We start from the raw sequence: 17565 nt of genomic DNA, 5'->3' as shown, positions 1-17565 counted from the left end.
ACGGAGTTCCGTTGAAATTTACCCGCCTGTTAAAAATACGTTTTTTTAATTTATTAGCGAAGCGATCTAATCGAGAATCGTAAATTTGATTTCAGTCGCACCAGGAGGAGGATTTGTCGGATCCAGACCTGCAGGACGAGGAGAGCGGGGAAGAGTTACCTCAGCAACCACTTCAGGGTAACACGCACTCCTCGTCGGATAATGCATCGGTGCCGACTGGTACACCTACTCCATTAACACACTTGAACAGTCTGATGAGCACCCACCATCCGCATTTTCTGGCTAAACTGAAAATGGAGGTCAGTGAAAAGACTGTTTTGCACGTTTTCAGGTTCAATTTTTCTCCTCGTATCGACAATCTGAATAAGCGAATGTACGTAAGAGAAAAGCAAATAGGAGTGACACTAGAATCGGAAAATCGTACGAGACTGTTGCAACAATCGCGTAGCTATTAACGGTCGTAAGCACGGCGCCTACTTGGCGGCTTGGCAAAGCGTATTTCTTTTTGTTTCATTGCGCGAGCAAACAACGGGACCATTTTTTACGATCCATCCTTACTTTCAACCGACGGAGTACAGTAGCTCGCGCTAAAAATCATTTACCGCGTATAAGTAAAATACATATGTTTCTGTTAAAAACATCCTATTCATTATTTACTGAAAAGGCGAAACGTCTGATGTCAGCGATGAGAAAAAAAAAAAAATAATAATAATGTAAACGCTCGTAGACTATTAAACACATCTATTCTTTTCACACGAATTTCACGCTGAAATTAACATCTATTCACGATACGATATTCGATAATCATTTTCCATTAATCGTAACGCGTCGTCTCGTTAAACAAAGCGTTCGTTCGAATTCTTCCACAGCATACCGAGGTAGACGCTTTGAACAACAAAAGCGGCCTGGAAGCACTTCAGGCAGCGATGGGTGGCGGTGGTTTCAATTTACCGTTCACGTTTCCGCCACCGGCGGCCTTTTTAACGCCTCAACAACAGCAGCACTCGCAAAGCAGTCACTCGCAGCCAGCAGCGGCAAGCGGAATCGGAAGTGGCTTGGTAGGAAACCAGATAACGTCCTCGGCTAGCTCGCATTCCAGCGAATCGTCGCAAGGCAGCGCGAGGAACGGTGGCGAGCCTCGAGAGGGTAGCAATCTTTCGCAGAACAACACGACGGGCACGAATCATCAGCAACAGACCAGCTGGAGCTTCGAAGAGCAGTTCAAACAGGTGCGTCAGGCAAGTACCTAAATATTTTATTTAGTATTCCCCGTTTTTATTACTTCAGAATCGTAATTTTAACCCTGACTAATTCTATCCACAAAGATCATCTCCACTCTCGCGTTTGAAATTATTTTTGATAATTTCAATAATTTACATCGAAGCTCACGAAATCAATCGCGACCCCTTTAATTAAAACGATTCTCGCGTTCACCTTTTCTTATTTATAACTGTGGAAACCAATTAACGTCGTACACTTTATCGATGGAATCTGATCGATAAGCGTACAAATGGCGAACGAAGGAAAGCATCGAAGGCTGAACAAGTTGGTAAAGGATTCTCGCGATGGATCGTATAGCTGGAGGTACTCGCGCGAGTGACGTGGGCGTGTAAAAGCGGTCGCCCTTTGTGGGACAGTGGTTAGTGGCATAAGGGACGTGTAATTATGGGCGGCGAGAGTGTTCGTGTGGGAGAAAGAGGTGGAAAGGAAACCGTTCACCGAGTGGGGGCTTTAATTAATGCAACGATGGGAGCTAATTATTATTTTTACACGACCGAGAGATAATTACCCGCCGACCGTTCGTCCCCTGCGCACGGACTTGTTTCATGGTCTTTCGAGGCAACAAGGGGCTGCGAAGGAGAGGGGTGAGAGCTACAGGAAAGGGTGAAAGACACGAAAATACGAAATAGAGAGGCAGGAAAGGTTGGAATGGATGTTAGTTATAGAATTAGTTGGACGCGCATCGCAGCCTTGTTAACGCTTTTTGTCTCGCCTCCTCTTCTCTGGGGATATTTTTGCTTGGTCCGTGTTGCGTCGGCCAGCCAGGCCCGCTCGATCCTACAACCGGCGTGCTTTTCAGTTTTTGCAAAGAGGGTGTGGTGTTGGATTACCATTTAGATTGTTGTCCGGGCGCACGAGCCGCCGTTCTTCCTTCGTGCCCCACGACAAACCTTCTTCGTCAACCGAAAACATACGAATCCTTCATTTTTTATTATTTTCTATCTTTCTTGAATTATTCAATGGTTCATTAGGCAAGTCTTTCAGGGTATTTTTTACGAAATTTTTCCAAATTTGAAGACTTTAAAGATTTTCTGCGTTTCGAAACCGAAGTTAAAGACGGTGGTAGGGGTTGGTTCAGTTTCGAGGGAGAACTCCGGTTGGAGTTTGCGCGAGGCGTATCGTTGATTAAAGCGTAGAGACGCGAGAGAACGCGAACACGAGCGTACTGCAAGGAGGGAGACGATGGAGCAAGCGTAGGAATGAAAATGGAAGTCTCCACCTACTCGAAGAACGGCGCCCGCGTCTCACGGATCGCATCCATCATTCCGGCGGGGGCGTACTTGTAGGGTCTTTAATCTTTCTTCTTAACGGAGACGGTGGTTCCTTCCCTTTTTCCCTCTAGAATCTCTCCCCTTTCACGAGCTGTCTTAAACTCGCGATCTCTCGCGTACCAAATTTAACCTCTCGTCGCGAACTCGTCCCCGTTTCTCGATCGGCTTTCAATAATTCACCCTTCAGTCAATTTTAACGATTTTCAGCGAAACCAAGGGTGAAACAGAAAAAGAATATACTACGGTCTCTATTATGAAAAATATTATTTCCAATAGCCTGAAGAATTGTTGACTTCGAACGCGTATCTAAGCGCTTAGAAATTATCCGATAATTGTATTGCTTGAAAATTTGCAAAAGGATTAACACTAGCTATTGCGACGCCGTATTGGTCGTGTTTTATCGTCAACGATATTCGAATATGGAACGATGCAAATTATGTTTCACGATGATAAACACTTGCTTTACCGTTTGCCAAAGAATATATTTTATTTCAATTTCGTCACGTAATCGCGTATCGACGTCGAATATTGCTGTGAAAAAAAGAGATTTAAATATTTACGGGCAAATTTATAATCCATCAGTTTTTCTTTCCTTTTTTCGTAACGCCGCGCTGTCACGATTGCACAAATCCAGTCGTCTAACGACTGTTTAACCAATCAAACGGAACAGCGCGATCGTCAGGTGGCTGTAAAAATTCGAGGCTATTTGTTTCACCTGATAATAACTTCATTACGAAACAAGCCAACCTAATGATCGCGCGATCAATTTTTTGCGACAGAGGAAAAACTTTGTTAATATAGTCGTAACGATCGATCAGTTAAAACATATTTCTTTCTAAAGTTTTGCTTCGCGTTACTCGTGTACTTTGTAAGAATTACATTAGAAAAGTTTCTGGTGTCCTTCTTTCAATTAACCCCCGTTTACATTAAAACCTGTACTCGTTTCTACATTGACATTAATAGTTTCTTAATCTGTTGTTTTAATCTGACGCTATTCGAAGTGACACAGATATGTACAGTAATTTATGATTTATCGAAGTGATATTCAGAAATACCATAGGGAATGTTTGTTTATAGTAGTCGGAAGGTTCTTGTTTCAATAAGAACAGAAGTTCACATTTTGTTATATACACCTACACGTATCCTTGCATCGTTCCTGCATCCTTGCTCGAACCATCGTTCACTGACCGTACGCTACCACGACCACTATAATACCGTACCACTATACTTTGCAGCCATTGTGAAATAACTCGTAAACCTGCAAATTGCCGGGTATTTCGCTGCCATATACGCGTGTACACCGGTTCTTTACACCGTTTCGTGGCTGTCTTAGTGGGCGCATCCAACGTGTACGATGTACGACCGCGTTTCGTTTCGAACATCTTCGTGGTTCAACCTGCACCTTGCTCTGTACTTGGACTTGAAATCGGTGAATAAATTCAGTCAACGCTCTCATTAAAATTATGCAAATTTCTTATTAATTATTCGATGAATATTCAATTTTAGTTGATCACCGGTGACCAGCTTTTCAAATTAAGTAGTCAAGCTCAATGAATAGTCGTACTAATCCTAAAAATGAATCTTCCACGACTGAGTGCAATTCTTCAAGTTGCATCAACGCAGGGATGCAGCCCCTTTTGTTCGGATGAAGAACCGAGAACCAGTCACGATATATTCATTAGTCGTTCGAACGTCCGCTCGTCAATTAATGTCCCCTTTTACGGATTCTCGATTTTCCTTTTTTTTTTTCCTCTTCCAGTCGCCGGCATTCTCGTTGGTCATTATCTCGGTATCCTCGCTTATCGATCAATTAGCAGGACCATGCATGCAGAAGCGCAATTACAGCACGGTGCAACGGGATGATTATTGAACGGAGCCGTGGTTGCACATAGGGAATCGTCCGACCGTTTTGTTCCATTGTAACACCCTTCGTTCTTCGCGATGCTGCGGTGCAATGGTTTGTTCATTCCTCCCACTAATTTTTTCAAAGGTTCGAGAGGAATCCTTTATGTGGGTCATTCCGAACGTGGCATTCTGTTAGAAAATTTTCAAAACTTTCAGCCTGGCCTATGTAATCTCTTCGAATACAAAGCCTCCGCCTAGAACCACCTCGCTGGATACAAAATACGAGTCTGAAAACAAAAAAAAATTGCAAAATTACAAGCAACAGTGTTGCGCTCGAGAAACCGCGGAGCGAACCAACTAATCTACTTACTCCGGTGCGTAACACCTGCATCGCTTACCCGTAAACGGTTAGCTTTTTCTACGTTAAAAAAAGAAAATAAGAAGGAAAAAAACGATATATTGACCCGTGGATTCTTCGTGTTTACCCAATAATTGGATGAGGCTGTAAATATGGCTATTAAGCTACCTACGCTATTCGCGCTCGTTAGAAGCAACCAATTGCGAGTTGTTCTCTGTCTTCCTCTCTTGTTCGTCCTGGAAGGACCCGACTCGACTCGGTCGGCTGGGAACGGTTTAACTCGAGCTTATTTTCTTTGGACGACAAGCAAAACGGACGGTATTCCGGAAGCGTGTTCGCTTCGTAACCGGTGGTGCAATTGTAATGTTGAAGAAGGAACACGGCTGACAGGATCGAAGGTGAAGGTTCCTCGTTTAGGTGTCTTTCGAACAAGACGTCAGAACGCGGTGTTTTATCTCGGCGTTGAATCGCGTGCGCCTCGTGCAAAACGATGTTTAACTTTGTTGCTCACGTGACCATGGCTACCCATAGTTAACTGCAATTTCGTCGAGATACCGATCGAGTAGGAGAGGGCGTGCGATGATGGTGGCTCGCGATATTTCCGGGTTAGGTGACGGGCAAATTGGTTCGTTACGCCGCGGTTCAGGCACACGAAAACAAAGATTTCCCTGGCACAGGATGTGACGAGCTGCTACCCTTCGCCCTGAGAACCGTGCAATTTTCATATTTTCTTGTTTCCTTCTTCGATCCGATAAGATGCATGCGATAAGTTGATACTTTCGAAAAGGAACCGTTTGGAACAAAGTTTGCGTTAGGTTGTTGCATATTATCAAAGGTATCCTTGGAATGCGCAATGTCTTTTTTCAAGATTAATGGTAACAATGGTAATAAATTTACTTTTTATCGAATACCAATTCCCTGCTGCACGCCACTAAAAGAAACTGTGGTAATAAAGTTCTTCCCCGTTTTATCTCACGCGTCACGAACATTCTCTTCCATCTTGTTCCACCAGCGTTTTGCTAAGAACAAACCGTACTGACTTGACAAATCGAACCGATGAGTACCGATTACGACGGTTTATGAATATCAAAGAATTTGTTTAATGCTTTTACGCGTGAATCAAGCTTGAAATAGAGGTTGGTAGCAGCTGGGTGATTGTCGAACGAAGGGATGGCCGCGTAGGAAGCGGGCACGAGCTGGAATTCGGGGATGTCTCCATCGAGGGAACGACAAACGACCGACACGAATCTCCACGCCGTCGTGAGTGTTATATTTTGACCCCGGTTAGCATACCAAAGCTGCATTATATTACACGAGCCCTGGTGTGTGACTCGCTATTATAATGAATATCTTTGCATTGGCCTATAAGCATATATGTAAAGCACGCGCGTTTTCATGGGGTGTCAGCCAGGCCTCAGACAACACGCACACCAGATACACGGTCGTCGGTATCTGTTGGATGCAGACTGGGTCCAGGAGGGTCCTCGTCGTCGCCGAGATATTATTTGAATTTCAATGAATCATGTGGGTGCAAGTGTCGCCCGTATTCATTCACGTTTTATACCTCGTTCATACATACGTATCCGTGTGCGCCATGGATGTACATTAACGCTCAAAAGTCTTTTATTATTTCTTATTATTTAAATTGAACCTCTGATTTCTTTTTGTTTACATGGACCATGCAGATTGAGTCACATTTGTTAATGGATAGGCGTGAATTTGTTTAGTAGCTTTTTTATTGATAGAAAGTTGTATAAGTAGAGATAAAGGTAACAAAATGCAATTAAAATTGATTAAATCCTTTCGAATCTCATTAGGGGTATATGTTAATTATCGATGGGAAAGGGTTGATTTCTGATTGAATTTCATTTGTAGGACAACTTTTGACTGGGAACACGTTCATATGTATGTAAAATATCCTCTTCATTCTACCCCCATTCGTCCCGTCGCGTCGGTCGCCTTTGCTACATCCGCGTAGAAAGAGGAGACAAATGTATGGAATCCTTTTGGTTCTTTTTTATTATTTCCATGGCGCATTCACGGTCTCGTGTTCGAGACCGGTGACAAAGGTGTCTCGCGATTCAAGCCGCTTCTGACAAAAGGAGATTATCTCCGATCGTTCTTTGTCGACCGATTTTCCCCGTACATAGCTACATATCTCTTATGCGCCACTTTGCCTCTACCGGTCACCGTGGTAGCCGTATCAAACCCCCGTAATTTTTCTTGCCGCAAAACATGAATGGTAAACGAAACCCTTATGGTAGAGACACTGGTGGCGAGCCTTTTACGTACTTTCGTCACGTGGACGAATCAGTCGTCGTGGAATGCCGACCGAAAGAAAGCCGTGAATCCGTCGAGTTCACGTCGATTCTTCGTCTCGCAGAGATTTTTCAGAGCCGAAGGTGTTTCAGTTCATTTTAATTCCCTGTCGCGGGACAGCATCGCACAATAGAGCCTTTTTATTTCCCGGCCAAAGCGTTACTTATGCAAATGACGATGGCCGACACACGTTTGTACAGATTTCCAAGAGATGCAGTCGTTCACGGACTTGGTAATTTATATGGGTTCTATAACGCCACGGTCTCCCTCGCGTTCGACACGGCTTATTACCTCGCTCTACCGGCTAATTATCCACGCTTCGTCTTCGAACGAGCTTAGAATCGGGCTTTGGCGAATTGTTTTGAAATTTTATTGATTCCTCCTGGAGTATTCGTCACGTTTCTGAATCATATCAGCGTGTTATGTAAGCTGATAAGATAACGATAAGCCGAAAACATAGATATATCCTTAGAGCGCGTTACAATTCTGCTTTAAATCGTTAGTTGTCGCCCAGACGGTGAGTTTTCTCTCGTTTTACTTGTTCGCGTCTCGAATTCTGTTTAATCGACGCGCGTCGTCGCGGCTGCACGCGTGGTCGAATAATGCGACCGAGCGTCCCGCGAATAGCGCAATTAAGCAAATGAACCGTCCCACGCGTCCCTCTATCTCTTCACCGCCTTTCTCCTCTCTTTTCCCTTTCGCGCGAATCCTCGCGTCGTCTCCTCGAAATTAATCTCGCGTTCGGGCACGAGTTCGTGGCGGAGACAAGCCGGTATAATTCAATAAACGCCACTGACGACGTTTAAGTCGCGGCTCGTTTGCGGTCTTCCACCTTTCCACCGCGCGACAGAAGACCCGACAAAGAGGATCCTCCGGGCGAGAACGTTGCCCATCGCGATTCATCGGACGATTATTGCAACGAGGGCAAACGCGCGTACACACGGAAGGCGACGTTTTTCGACAGCTGCTCGCGGCCACGCTCACGGTCATTATGTGTAATTTTCGGGATCAGCTTTGCGAAATTCCACGCGGAAAAAGAGGCAATTGCGCCAGAAACAATCGTGCTCGCGCCGGCTGACACTGTTTACCTGGTCGCAAACACCTTTCCTCCGTTTGCTTTTCCAAGACAAAGAAGACACGACGATGCTTAACGGCACCTGCAATCACGGAAGAGACGGGTCCGTCTGTTGCTGAAAGATCGAAGCTCGATAACGTACGCGTGTCACCGATCCATCGCGAACTCGAAGAAGTGGAACGATCGGAGATGCCTCTAGCACGGGGAAAACGATGTCGGTCGGGATATTTACGGAACGTTTGAAAGCGGAGAACGGAAAATGGGAAGCAGAGATCGAGTGGCGCAAGAAACGGGATGTTGTCGTGCAGCAACAGCATCGGCGGATGGAAGGACCAGAAGAAAGAGAAACAGAGAGGGTGAGAAGGAACGGCGGAGGGACGGTGTGCTGCCTTTTGACACGACATGTGTCGGTCGTCTCTCGCAGCGAGATCTAAGACTGGACTGGCTTCCGCTAATCCGAGAATCGGGCCTTTTAATGCGAGGCGAGTTTCGCGATTATAAATATCAGAGATACCGGGAACCCGGCCACGGGCACGTCTAGACTCTAAATGAAACCGCCGCGCCAGGGGTGTGCCTCATCGGGCGCAAAAACACCTCCTCCTTCTTCTTCCTTCGGTCTCTCCTCGATTCCTATGAAAAATTTAACCTTTTTGACGCAAGTCTATGAGGAAAAGATCTCTGTCAAACGTTAGCTAGTTTCACAAAGTGCTAAAAGTCGACGTATCGTCGTCGAAGCAGATGGTAGTCTCGCTACGCTCTAGGTCGCGAACGTCGTCGCCATTCGTTTTCCACGCTCGTACCGGGGGTAAAAGTACGTTTTAAATTACCGTCCTCTCGCGTAGAAGAGTTACGAGCCTGACGCAGCTGCGAGTGCTTCTATTCGAACGGGACGAAGAAGGGAAATAGAGGGACCATCAGAAAGATCCCCGATGATGGCACGCGACCCTTGCTGGATACGTCCAAGTCTTACGAGGATCCTGGGATAATTTTAGGACAACCGGAACCGTCGAGCTGTCCGCACGCATCGTTGCAGCTCGTTACAGCATTGTTGCTAGGATAATTTTAGAAGGAAGAACTTAGGGAAACTCGTATTTCGATATCGGTCGAAGTCAGGACAGTTGGAATCTGAGTACATATTTATAGAAAAGGGTGTTCCAGGGATATTCGACACAAGGTGACATTTTCCAAAAATTACGATGCAGCTTTCCTTCGAGAGTTATCGAGAATTCTTCTGTCATTGGTAGAGAACGCTCGTGTATTTCCGTTGAAACGTCCCGCGGCGAGAGTATTCACGGGGGTGGATGAGGTCGAATTCAATCGAGCGTACGCGTTTTCCCGAAGGGTGCGCGGCATCCCTCGAGAGTAGCACGTGCCACGCTTTTGTACACGGTTTGCGGATAAACGGGCCGGCGACGAGTGCGTCGAACTGTGCTGCACCAGTTGAGCAATTTCGTCGAACACGCGTACACGAGTGCGAAAGCAATTATTAGACTGCGACATCCTCCCTGTTTTTTTTTCAGCCACCCCCTCGCGTCTCCACCTGCTACTCGTCGTTGATTCGCTTCGGTAATAAGAACGACTCGCGGCGATGGTGAGCACAGAGCTGAGCCGCAGCTAATGTTGCTTCCGCCTTTGCAATTGCGTGCACCGTCGCGTGCATCGATGCACCGGACACACTGCATCTGACAATGAGCGATCTCTTATCCCTCGCGAACGTCTTCTTTCAGCTCGGACCACCCTTTCCTTAATTCTCACGGAATCTTGCTTTTTTAATAAACTAATGCACCACCAGTTCTGAACCACCCTAAATTCCATTTAGCTACCGAAAACGATTTAAAGCGACGCGTTGGATCGTTTCCCTCCCGGAACTGTTTGTAGACCCACTAGGATAAAGAATTATCGGTATCAGCAGGGATCGGTTTACTTTTTACGCGGTTTTTATCTGCCCTCGAGGAACAAGGAGTTCTTTAAGTGCCTCCCTAACGCAAGAATGTACACTGGTAACACGGTGGTTCGTATAATCGGTAACCAACCGAAGTGATTTCGACGTTTGAAGGATTTCTCTGGAACAAGGAGAGTAGACGGTAGTATCGAGGGAAGGGCCGACCAGTCCCTTTGGAGAAAGCATCCTAGGGTTGATAAGATCGTGAGTCGTAAAGCGTTAAGTGTCGAGCAGCGAGTAAGAGCGATGCTGACCAAAGAGGAGAACATAGGAGCGTGGGACGGAAGCGGATGTAGCGGCCGTAACTTGCTCGCGAACGCTACGTTATACTGTTTGTTGCCACGGTACCTTGCTTTGGACCGTGATAGATTCTATGATGTTCCTCTTTGCTAGTCACCGCGATCGATGAAAGGGAAGAGCTCGAGTTAAAAGAAAAAAGAAAGGAAGAAGAAGTAAATGAATTTGTTTGCTCTCGTCACGTTGCGTGTGCAAATTTTCTTTTCGATGAGAAAACGAACGATCTTCATTTCCAGTCAGTCAAGAGGTTCTCTCGTGATAAAGGGAGGAGCCGGTTACCGGAGACACCGAAGTGATTCCTGGTAGATGCGTGTCAGACGCGTTCGTGCTTAATTTTAGAATACGCGCCACGCTCTTTCTCGCCCTCTTTTGACAATATTCTTTCTTTTCTCGTTTCCTCGAGTGAATCTCGAGGACTCGTCGAGTGCATAAGTTAAACGGTGCCGGTTGAAGTAGATAAGTACGAAACATTGGGAGACGAGTGTACGCGTGACCCTCTTTCCGTGCGCGTCCACAGGTGTCCGTGTTTATCCTTATAATTCGCGAAATTATTTTTCGTTCGAATCCACGAAATCGGGAAAGAGAAACGGCGTTAACCGAATGACTACCGCGGAATGCTATTTCGTCGACAATCGCGGCCCCGGTGAACTGCGAAACGAAGTTTTTTTATCTGGCGCGGCGAAGATTTATTGACCAGCAAAGTTTCCACGAGCTGACTGATACGATCGCGGGTCTCGCGCGTGATTTATCATTCGTCCGACTCGAATTCGACGACTGACGTTATATCGCGCGCGCAGACAACGCGGATGATAGCGCACGTTCCGCTCGAATCGAGACACGCGGTGGTCGCGGTTACCAGTTGGCGCACTTCCATCATTTCCGCCCACGTCCGATCGTTCACGGCTTATTGGATTATCCGACACGAACCGTAAATCTTTCGCTAACTTGCCGATTCCTGGCCCGTATACACGCCGCGACGCGCTGCGCCCTCGTTCTTTAGATGTGTGAAAAGTTTTACGCATTCCTCACCCCGTTTAACCATTACCGTTATTATCGCACCAATTCCTAACGTAACGTTATCAACGAGCATCGTTGCATCGATAGACGAAGAAGAAGAACGTTTCGTCCGAGTGGTCAACCTCACCCTCGTGTGTTTTTCCTCCACGAACCCGCTCGTCCGAGTGAATCGACGCAACAAAAAGGGCCGAATGTCCGTCGAAGGGGTTGAACAATAATAATTACTCGTTGTCGGTCGACTCGTTGCGGGGGTGAAAGGACGCAGCCTCGAAGGCGCTAAAGTAACGAGAGAAGAAGAAAGCAAATGAACACGTAGCAAAGGAAGAAGAAGAGGAGAAGGAAGAAGAAGAAGAAGAAGAAGGTTCGAGCAACGGGTTCGATGCTACTCGAATGGTCGACCGACAAATACCGGGCCAGAGGGAAGAAGGAGGAACCGAAGGAGGAGGCAAAAGAGGAGAAGAAAGAGGAGGAGAAGCGATGGCGTGATAAATGATCGAGTATTTAACACTCTTTACGGATTAGCATATAAACTACGGGCAGTCCATAGATCTTCGTGGCAACGCATTAACGGACGAGCAGCAGACTACGGGGATGATCTTTCTCTTTCTCTCTCTTTCCTCTCTTCCCCTCTTTTCCAACTTCTCTCCCGTGTTTCTCTTCCAGGCGTAAGCGATCTCTCTGCGGATCGACTTGGCGAGTTATTGTTTTGCGGTTCTTCTCTTCGTGTTCACCCTTTCTCTACCTTTCCTCCCTCACTCACTCTCTCTCTTTCTCTCTTCTCGAGCAACTCTTGGCCGTGCTTTTTCTCGAGGTCCAGCGTGAAAAAGCTCGTTAATTCGACCGATAACGAACGCGTGCTCGTTACACGGCAAGATAGCTGTCCAGATAACGCTAGTCGAAAGATTAGACTTTTGATCCTAATTGATATTTGTAACGATTAAGATCTCGCGACAGCTATTTCCTGCTGTATCGCCTGAAACCCTTGCACAGAGATTATCCGTAATCGACGACAAATACTACGTTTATAATCGACCGACTCGTCTTACCAACCTGACCAGATCACGAAACGGATAATATAAAAGCTTGATCGATAAAGCGACATGCTTGTCCTACGAACGAGCCACTTCCCGTCCCGGGAACACTTTGTATTCTCCGCAATTAAGTCCCCCGTCGGAGTTTATTCTCCGCAGAGTGGGGCAGGGATGGGAATCCCCCTTGTTCGAGGGCAACCGAACCCCTCTTAATCGGCTCCTAATAAACCGAGAAGGAGAAAATTACGTGGTTACACGGCGCAGATAAAAGCGAGATTCGCTGATTAATTGATTAGGGAGGCGCCAAAGTCCGCCCCGCGCATTATACTCGACCGTAGCCCTTCATTAAGGGCCTCTTACACTCACTCACCTGCCTATACGTGTGACGTGCTGGTAAAAAATAAAAATATTGTCTCGTAGCTTTCACAGAGGGATGAATTTAATTCTTTTCTTTCTGATCGGTTGTGATAGAAGTTTCAATGATAATATTAAATTTCAATGTCTGCGATAATTCGTATTATAGTCCGCCGAATCAGATATGCCTATGTATTCACGGTGTCCCCTTACTCGTGAACGTACATCGTGTACTGTCTCTCGCTTATTAACCGCGATACGATCTTCCTCGGCACGCAAGAAGCAACAAAAAGTTTCGGGTATCGATGCAAGAAGGCAACGTATCGGCCGGAAGTAGGAAGGTTTCGGCACTGTTTGACACAGGAGGGTTGTCGCGACGAGTCGCAACCCTTAGGGAAGCCATTAAGGCGAATATCATGCACGATCGTTTTCGCGAAAGTGCAGCAAGACACGAGATATTTTGATAAGCATCGGTTCGTTAAAAAATATGAGACGTGATTGAATTGCATACGTTTATCGACTGATTCTCGTACATTTGAAGTTTAACGCTTTCAAAAGTGTGCTTCTTAAGAAGAACTCTTCTCTATCGAAGAGTTTCAAGAATCGTTGACTTTGTATTGGTATGAAAGCGAATTGAAGATTCCCCATCGATTGAATCGCTTGAAAATTCGCAAGTGAGAGTATCGAATAGCCATTTAACTAGCCGAGGGTTTCGAGTCGCTTGAGGACCCTACTAAATCGTTGAATGGTACCAAAGTCCGAATGTTTACACACCGATGGAGGGGCCGCGAATTCTTGGTAGGCATAAAACCCGACTGATGTACGCCAACCGGGCTCAGATCAAAGACGTGCCTTTCAAACAATGTTAACGCGTTACCCGCTTCCATACACCCCTACCGTCGTAGACCGACGACTCATTTTCGTTTCGCGATAACCTCAAGCCTTTTAACACTTTGTAAAATAATATTCTATTGAAGAGTACCGGTGTTGGACATTCTCGATCGACTTTCCGCAGCTGTTGTCGCGAATGGTCACACTCGGTCGCCGACTAAGAAGGCTTTCTAACAAAGTTACGGGAATTTTTCGCGACTCGGTGTTTAGAGAGGCGAGAAATGGGCCGCGAAGATTCGTGCTGGAAACAATGCTGACCGTGTGACGTTAACGAGTACCTCGAGTGCGCTCCGTTGTTTTGTCCCGAGCACGACCCGTTGCTCACGAACCGCGATGTGTTTTCTTCGTCCGGATATTTATCGCGCCCCCACTGTTTCCCGACTGTACAAAGTCCCTCGACAAACGCGCCGATCAACGGACCAATTGTACATTGAATTCTTGCAATTTATGGTGAGTTGCAGCGGTGAAAATAGCACCGCGATAGACGTATATTCAATGGGGTGAAATTCTAATAGCGGCTTTCGGACAGCGGTAACCCGTAATTCTTTCATTACGATACGTTCTTCAGCGGAGAAATGAATTTTCTAATAGCCGTCGATTAATGAGAAAAACAGGCGGGCGAGCGCAGGTGTGGCACGCGACCGAGGCGAATTCACGCGAGCGTTCGACGCACGCGTTGCGAAGCGGAGTAAGCCTTTTGCTTGGGCAACATAGTGATCGCCAACCTCGTGACTCGTGTCGCTGTGTAACGCGATATCGCGTTAAACCGTGCCCTTTCGCCTCCCGCGGTATTTCCTGCCAACCCTTTTCTTTCTTTTCTCTTCTACTTCCACGCATTTCGCGTGCCGTTCTCGCTTCCCTTCTCTTCTCTGCTTCCTTCTTCCTTTTTTCGCGGGCAGCGCTAAATGGACTGTATCGCGACGAAAGGGTCTGGTGATACATTTTTCTCTTACATATCCTTCGTAAGGAGATTCAAACTACATAAAAGGAATGCTTGTGTCGGCAAATTGGATGATTACAAAGAAAGAGAGACGAATGTTCGGGTAATTCAGGGCTAACGAAGCCCCTTAGAAGCTCGATCGGTCAACGAGTTCGATCGGCAGTGAATCAAGCTCGTGGGAACGACACCCTGTTCCCGTCTTGATGGGCACACGTCTTTAACGATCCTGGAATTGTGCTCGATTTGAGGGATAATTTTGTCAAAACTCGCCAATATATCGTGACACGATCACGCGAGATCGGAAAGGTGTGTCTCGAATGAGAAGATAAGTATCGACAAAAGCAACGGGAGAAAATTGCAACGGTTAAAAGCCGTTCCATCGGACACAATCGGTCTTTAACCGTTTGACTGGCATGCGACCGTTCGCTTTACTCTTTTATCATGGCAGAAAAAGATACTATAGCTTTGTTACGGTTAGTTCACCATTGGTGTAGGGATCAAGAGGGTATTTCCACTCCTTTTCCTTATATAATTAGAAACCTAAATCTTCAAGAATGTTTGTAAAAAAAAAAACAGACTTTGTTTGATTGCCAACTGTTTCCCAGCCAAATAGGTGTGCAATGCTTAAATAGTTGGTCGTATAGTATTAATATTCGCGTCGCAACGATCGAGACAAATTGAAAATCTTCAGCTGGCCATTGAACGGCTCCCGCGCTACCTATCCGTTGCCTTTTGTACTGTGATTGAACGTCGTATATGATTAGCGAAGCCGATAACGAAGTCCGAGATCGTTCGGTGAATCCGTAATACGGTTCCACGCCGAAGAAAGACACATCTTTTCTTCGGTGTAAACCGGCGGAGAAAAATCAAACGGCACTCCGCATCTGCATGAATTCGTTCCGTTCGTTCGTCATCGGGGCCACAAGAATGCCACTGTCGGAGTGGTTGCTTTCAACCAGCCCTCTTCTCTTCACTTCACTTCTATGTGTCACTCCTACGTGACACGTCCAATGAATCTCTTACGTATACGCACACATACACATACACACATGGAACGAAATCTTTTTGCCCTCACCTGCCCCTCGACTTTTCGATTCTTCTGCTTCCGCGTTGACAAATGCTGACCATTTGTTCTCCGCACCATTACCGACGACCTATGGAACGTCCAACGATTTCGATTCTCTTCTGCTCGTGTGTGCATAAAGGGTTAACTGCTTTCACAATCAATAACCGCTGCCAATCAAAAGGGTCAATAGACGGTCAGGTGTTATTAGTTAGGTTTAATGCGAAAGGGTACGAAGAAAATTTGTTGCAATGTCTAAAGTGCAATCTAGCCGATCAGAGTTGAACGCTGACGAGTCGATCGACGTTCAATTCAGATGCAAATTCTTCGAGATCGATCAATCGGTCGTACGCGAATTTTCGAGGGGATTTCGCAATGTAAAATGATAAATGAGATGGTACTGTTCAGAGAGAGAATCATTAGGGTATCTTTAATCGATCGCGCTAAACGTACGCGCACCGTATGCTATTAACGGTCCTCGAGTGTGACCTCCTCTCCCCCCTCTTTTTTAATCGATCCTTTTAATGACCGTGTCCAAGCGATCGAACTATCTTGCAATGGTAATTAATGCGATCCGACGATGAAAAATGATGAACAGAGATACGATGCACGCCATCGTTGCATCCGATGCACTTTCGTTCCTCCTCTCTAGCTGTTTCGGATTTTAATCAACTTTGGAGCGACGTGTATTATTGAAATTTTCAAAGTCCAAACACGTGAAATCACACGCTTAGGATAATCGATACAGAACCGATTCCAGGGGTCGAAAATAAAAAATTGGAAATTTCATCGAGTCTCGGAGAGGAGCAAGATCTCGGATTGATGGTCTTTCCCGAAGCAAACAGTCGACGACGTGGCGCTATTAGATCGTCCATTCGTAGAACGTCCATTCGGTACGAGCTCATTAGACCGCATTTGAGCTTGATTAATTACGTTCTGGACGAGGGCCGTCGTCCCTTCGTTTGAAGACTGGCCCCAAAGGTGCTGGTTAATCCGGCCTCTACCCGATGCTTGGGACTACTCGTCCGGTATCGGCGATTTTAGAACAATGTTAAGATTCAGAAGCAATAAATTATGTTGGAAACGGCACCCAATGGGTCAGGTAGGATAATTCCCGGAGCAAGGGGCCAGATTGCCTCTTAACCAGGGATTAGGAAATCCGTCAGGTAGACGGAGACACAGAGGAAGATGCGCTTTTACTTTTCTACGACCTTTTTTTCCCTTTAGTCATCGGCACTGTATTTCTGTAAGGTGATCAGAAACAAAATTTGCAAACTGTGTAATAACATTTCAGTAAGGAATACTTTTAACGACTACGAGGCGGAAGTGTCGAAAATATGAGTTTGAAGGAGAAGTTAAGGGTGGCGGAAACGACGTTGGCCAAGGGAGAAAAGGTTCGCATACGAATTTTCGGGCGTGTCGAGATAAAACAGAGGGTGGTACAGGCTTGGTGGGGATGCGGTTCGAAGGATCTGCCCCATGCGAAGCGAGAAAGGATAGGAAGAGAAAGAGAAAGGCGCGAAGGAAGGGCATGAAAAGCATCGAAGCTAAATTTTAGGGATGCCAGTTTTCAATGGGCGGCCTCGCAACGAGGCCACGTTTTCCCATCACACGTGAACCTTTCTCGGGAAATACTCTCATTTTTTACTTCGGAATTTGGTCTTCGGTGATTCAAATCGGACGCGTGTTTCCGTTTACTGAAACACCATTTTCTTCGATGGGATTGAAAGATTTCTGGCCAACTGGCTTGTTTGAGGAAATTCCGGACGCAAGTCTGACGTTTAACTTCTCCATGAAGAATTACAAAGAAAGTTGCACGGACATGCTGTACAAGGTGCGTTTTCACGGTATAATGTTCTGTTGGATATAGAAAAAAGAATG

General features: G+C 46.1%; 1 protein-coding gene across 3 annotated transcripts in view; it reads left to right on the top strand.

Moving 5' to 3' along the window:
- The window catches only part of LOC114875453 (protein dead ringer), a 72992-nt gene that overhangs the window by 27252 nt on the left and 28175 nt on the right, over nucleotides 1–17565 (top strand). For 2 of the 3 annotated variants that reach the window (XM_029185750.2, XM_029185752.2), the window contains exons 2-3: nucleotides 96–299; nucleotides 870–1238. In XM_029185750.2, the coding sequence (XP_029041583.2) occupies nucleotides 96–299; nucleotides 870–1238 (573 nt within the window). The remainder of the gene's footprint in view (nucleotides 1–95; nucleotides 300–869; nucleotides 1239–17565) is intronic. The other variant, XM_029185751.2, reaches the window with a different exon arrangement.

This window comes from Osmia bicornis, chromosome 1 (genome assembly GCF_907164935.1).
Source record: "Osmia bicornis bicornis chromosome 1, iOsmBic2.1, whole genome shotgun sequence".
Taxonomy (NCBI): domain Eukaryota; kingdom Metazoa; phylum Arthropoda; class Insecta; order Hymenoptera; family Megachilidae; genus Osmia; species Osmia bicornis.
The sequence above is the reverse complement of the archived record's forward strand: the minus strand, read 5'-3'. Positions and strand labels throughout refer to the sequence as shown.